Source organism: Ooceraea biroi, chromosome 13, assembly GCF_003672135.1.
Source record: "Ooceraea biroi isolate clonal line C1 chromosome 13, Obir_v5.4, whole genome shotgun sequence".
NCBI classification, from domain to species: Eukaryota; Metazoa; Arthropoda; class Insecta; order Hymenoptera; family Formicidae; genus Ooceraea; species Ooceraea biroi.
In genome coordinates, this window is record NC_039518.1 from 4705670 (window position 1) to 4709539 (window position 3870).

At 43.4% G+C, this 3870-nt stretch overlaps 1 protein-coding gene across 1 annotated transcript; it reads left to right on the forward strand.

The window, feature by feature from the left end:
* Nucleotides 1–2457: 2457 nt before the first annotated feature.
* Nucleotides 2458–3236, forward strand: LOC113563195 (the record flags this gene model as incomplete). Its single annotated transcript, XM_026974517.1, has 2 exons — nucleotides 2458–2715; nucleotides 2784–3236. Coding segments are annotated over 2 exons (711 nt in total), but the record flags the coding sequence as incomplete, so codon positions are not given.
* Between the last annotated feature and the right edge of the window lie 634 nt (nucleotides 3237–3870).

Below are 3870 nucleotides of genomic sequence, written 5' to 3' on the forward strand. Positions count from 1 at the left end.
AAGGGGGCCAGAGTGGGCCCGGGCCCACAGAAGCAAAATTTGAGGGGCGGCAAAATGCGTTAAAAACCAATAAGCGATGTAGCGCGGTAGAGAGCGAGCGTTGAGCGCATGTCTAACGAAAAAACACCATAAATTTCGATGACATTATTTCTGATTCTGCCTCTATGAAGACCCGTCGAAAGAGATTTTAAATTTAATTAAAAATGTTATGTCTGTCTACAGGGTGTCCCACATAAAGTGTCCAATCGCTCTGCTGCAGGTAGATCTCGTTAAGGTGAACAAAAAAGTCTTATAACATTTTGCAATTAACCGTGTATATTTCGAGTTATTAAGTAAAGAAGTTTCGCTAATTCAGCGGACGCGATTGGCAGGGAGAAAAGTAGGCGTGGATAACGTAACAGCTAGCCGCGCGCGCGACGCGATGGTCGGAGCGAGTATCGGATTACAGCGGCAGGCGAGACGACGCGTACACAATAATTCTCGGCGTCTCATTCACGCGCCGAGAAAGTTGTCACGCAATTCTTTTCGATGTACAAGTTTTGTTACTTTATTAATATTATTATTAATTATATTACTTTATTAATATTATTAATATTATTAATTAATATGGTTAATAATATTAATTACTGTTATCGACCATATTATTACTCAGTATTTTGGTGCTATCTTTTCCACACCACCTGGCGGGAGATAGCATGGCGCGTTTTTTTTTAAGTGGTTTCCCCAATAGGCCTAATCCACTCTATCTAATTAATGTAAAAATTGTTCGAAGTGCCTTCCTCCCTCTTGTACACAGATTTCGGCTCTTCGACTAATATTGCGCGTCGCACGGTACGCCATGTCCGGCGTGATGGTATCGAAGGCCGCAACAATAGCTTCACGGACTTCTTGTTCTGTACCTTCACGCCAGTGCTCTATCGCAGTTTTAATGCACCCCCATACAAAATAGTCTAAAACATTTAAATCAGGCGACCGTGCCGGCCAGGTGATTGGGCCACCTCGACCGATCCACCTTTTCGGAAAACGCGCGTCTAAAATATTCCGCACTTGTCTGCTATAATGTGCAGGAGCCCCATCATGTTGATAAATCAACTTCCCTCGTACGTCGAGAGGGACATCCTCGAGGAGCAAGGGAAGTTGATTTTCAAGAAATGCTGCATATACTTGCCCGTTTAATCGCGGCGGAAGGAAATACGGACCGATCTGAAAATTATCATATGAAACGTTAGCAGATGCGGAAGAAAAGTTGCTGAAATAAAAGATGTACTCACCACTCGATCTCCAATTACGCCGGCCCAAACATTTATGGTCCATCGATACTGAAATGCGCCTTGTCGAATGGCGTGTGGATTTTCTTCTTGCCACTGCAAAAAGTTCCGCGAATTAAACACGCCGTTCGGCGTGAAAGTAGCCTCGTCCGTCCACAGGATGCTGTCGGAGAAAGAAATATTCCGCCGACACTGCGCGAGGAACCCTACATGTATTTCATTGATAATTAACACAAATATGCGAAAAACATACTGCAAATGTCAAATATAAATGATAAAAATACCTTCACAAAAGAAGATGCGCGATTGCATATCTCCGGGGAGAAGCTGCTGTACCCGCTGAAAGTGATACGGATGTAATCCGTCCCTACGTAATGTACGGTGTACAGTTGTTTTCGGTATGCCGAGTGTATGAGCTACTCGTCGCACTCTGTTTCGAGGATTCCTCTCGAATTCATGTAAAATTCGTTCCTCTTCGCGAACGTGCAGATGCATTGCTCTTCCGGGTCGTACAGTTGGAAAAAGAGATCCCGTTTCTCGTAATCTCTGAACGCATCGCATAATTGCTTTTCGCGACGGATGTCGACGTTCGGGGAATCGTTCCGCGTATAAATGTTCCGCGGCCAATGCATTTTCACCCGCCATCCCATACGTGATCACCATATCCGTATATTTGTTCACGGTAAAGTGGGCCATATTGCAACAAAACGCTCGATTTGCCTTGTATGAAACCAAATCATGCACTGCAGCATAAGCGTCTAAGACGAGAAGTTCGACATTAACAATTGACGATCGCAAACAGTCGACGCGCCAGCCAGTGTCGGAAGAAAGACATTCCGTACCTGCGACTCAATTTATTGTTTTAACTACAAGAAAATTGTCTATAAATACATCGAAAAATATCCAAAGATTACGCGAAACAGAATCTGTCGTTACAAATCGCGTAGTGCAATATTGCGGTTACCACATTTATACAGAGGAATGAATTTTACGGTTGTTCGAGAGGAATCCTCGAAACAGAGTGCGACGAGTAGCTCATACACTCGGCATACCGAAAACAACTGTACACCGTACATTACGTAGGGACGGATTACATCCGTATCACTTTCAGCGGGTACAGCAGCTTCTCCCCGGAGATATGCAATCGCGCGTCTTCTTTTGTGAAGGTATTTTTATCATTTATATTTGACATTTGCAGTATGTTTTTCGCATATTTGTGTTAATTATCAATGAAATACATGTAGGGTTCCTCGCGCAGTGTCGGCGGAATATTTCTTTCTCCGACAGCATCCTGTGGACGGACGAGGCTACTTTCACGCCGAACGGCGTGTTTAATTCGCGGAACTTTTTGCAGTGGCAAGAAGAAAATCCACACGCCATTCGACAAGGCGCATTTCAGTATCGATGGACCATAAATGTTTGGGCCGGCGTAATTGGAGATCGAGTGGTGAGTACATCTTTTATTTCAGCAACTTTTCTTCCGCATCTGCTAACGTTTCATATGATAATTTTCAGATCGGTCCGTATTTCCTTCCGCCGCGATTAAACGGGCAAGTATATGCAGCATTTCTTGAAAATCAACTTCCCTTGCTCCTCGAGGATGTCCCTCTCGACGTACGAGGGAAGTTGATTTATCAACATGATGGGGCTCCTGCACATTATAGCAGACAAGTGCGGAATATTTTAGACGCGCGTTTTCCGAAAAGGTGGATCGGTCGAGGTGGCCCAATCACCTGGCCGGCACGGTCGCCTGATTTAAATGTTTTAGACTATTTTGTATGGGGGTGCATTAAAACTGCGATAGAGCACTGGCGTGAAGGTACAGAACAAGAAGTCCGTGAAGCTATTGTTGCGGCCTTCGATACCATCACGCCGGACATGGCGTACCGTGCGACGCGCAATATTAGTCGAAGAGCCGAAATCTGTGTACAAGAGGGAGGAAGGCACTTCGAACAATTTTTACATTAATTAGATAGAGTGGATTAGGCCTATTGGGGAAACCACTTAAAAAAAAACGCGCCATGCTATCTCCCGCCAGGTGGTGTGGAAAAGATAGCACCAAAATACTGAGTAATAATATGGTCGATAACAGTAATTAATATTATTAACCATATTAATTAATAATATTAATAATATTAATAAAGTAATATAATTAATAATAATATTAATAAAGTAACAAAACTTGTACATCGAAAAGAATTGCGTGACAACTTTCTCGGCGCGTGAATGAGACGCCGAGAATTATTGTGTACGCGTCGTCTCGCCTGCCGCTGTAATCCGATACTCGCTCCGACCATCGCGTCGCGCGCGCGGCTAGCTGTTACGTTATCCACGCCTACTTTTCTCCCTGCCAATCGTGTCCGCTGAATTAGCGAAACTTCTTTACTTAATAACTCGAAATATACACGGTTAATTGCAAAATGTTATAAGACTTTTTTGTTCACCTTAACGAGATCTACCTGCAGCAGAGCGATTGGACACTTTATGCGGGACACCCTATATACTAAAATCTTTTATTATGCATTTAAGAATTATAAATGCGTTTTACGAATGCCTTTAATTATTGATTCCTGTTCCTCATTATTGACTAGTCTACCGCGCC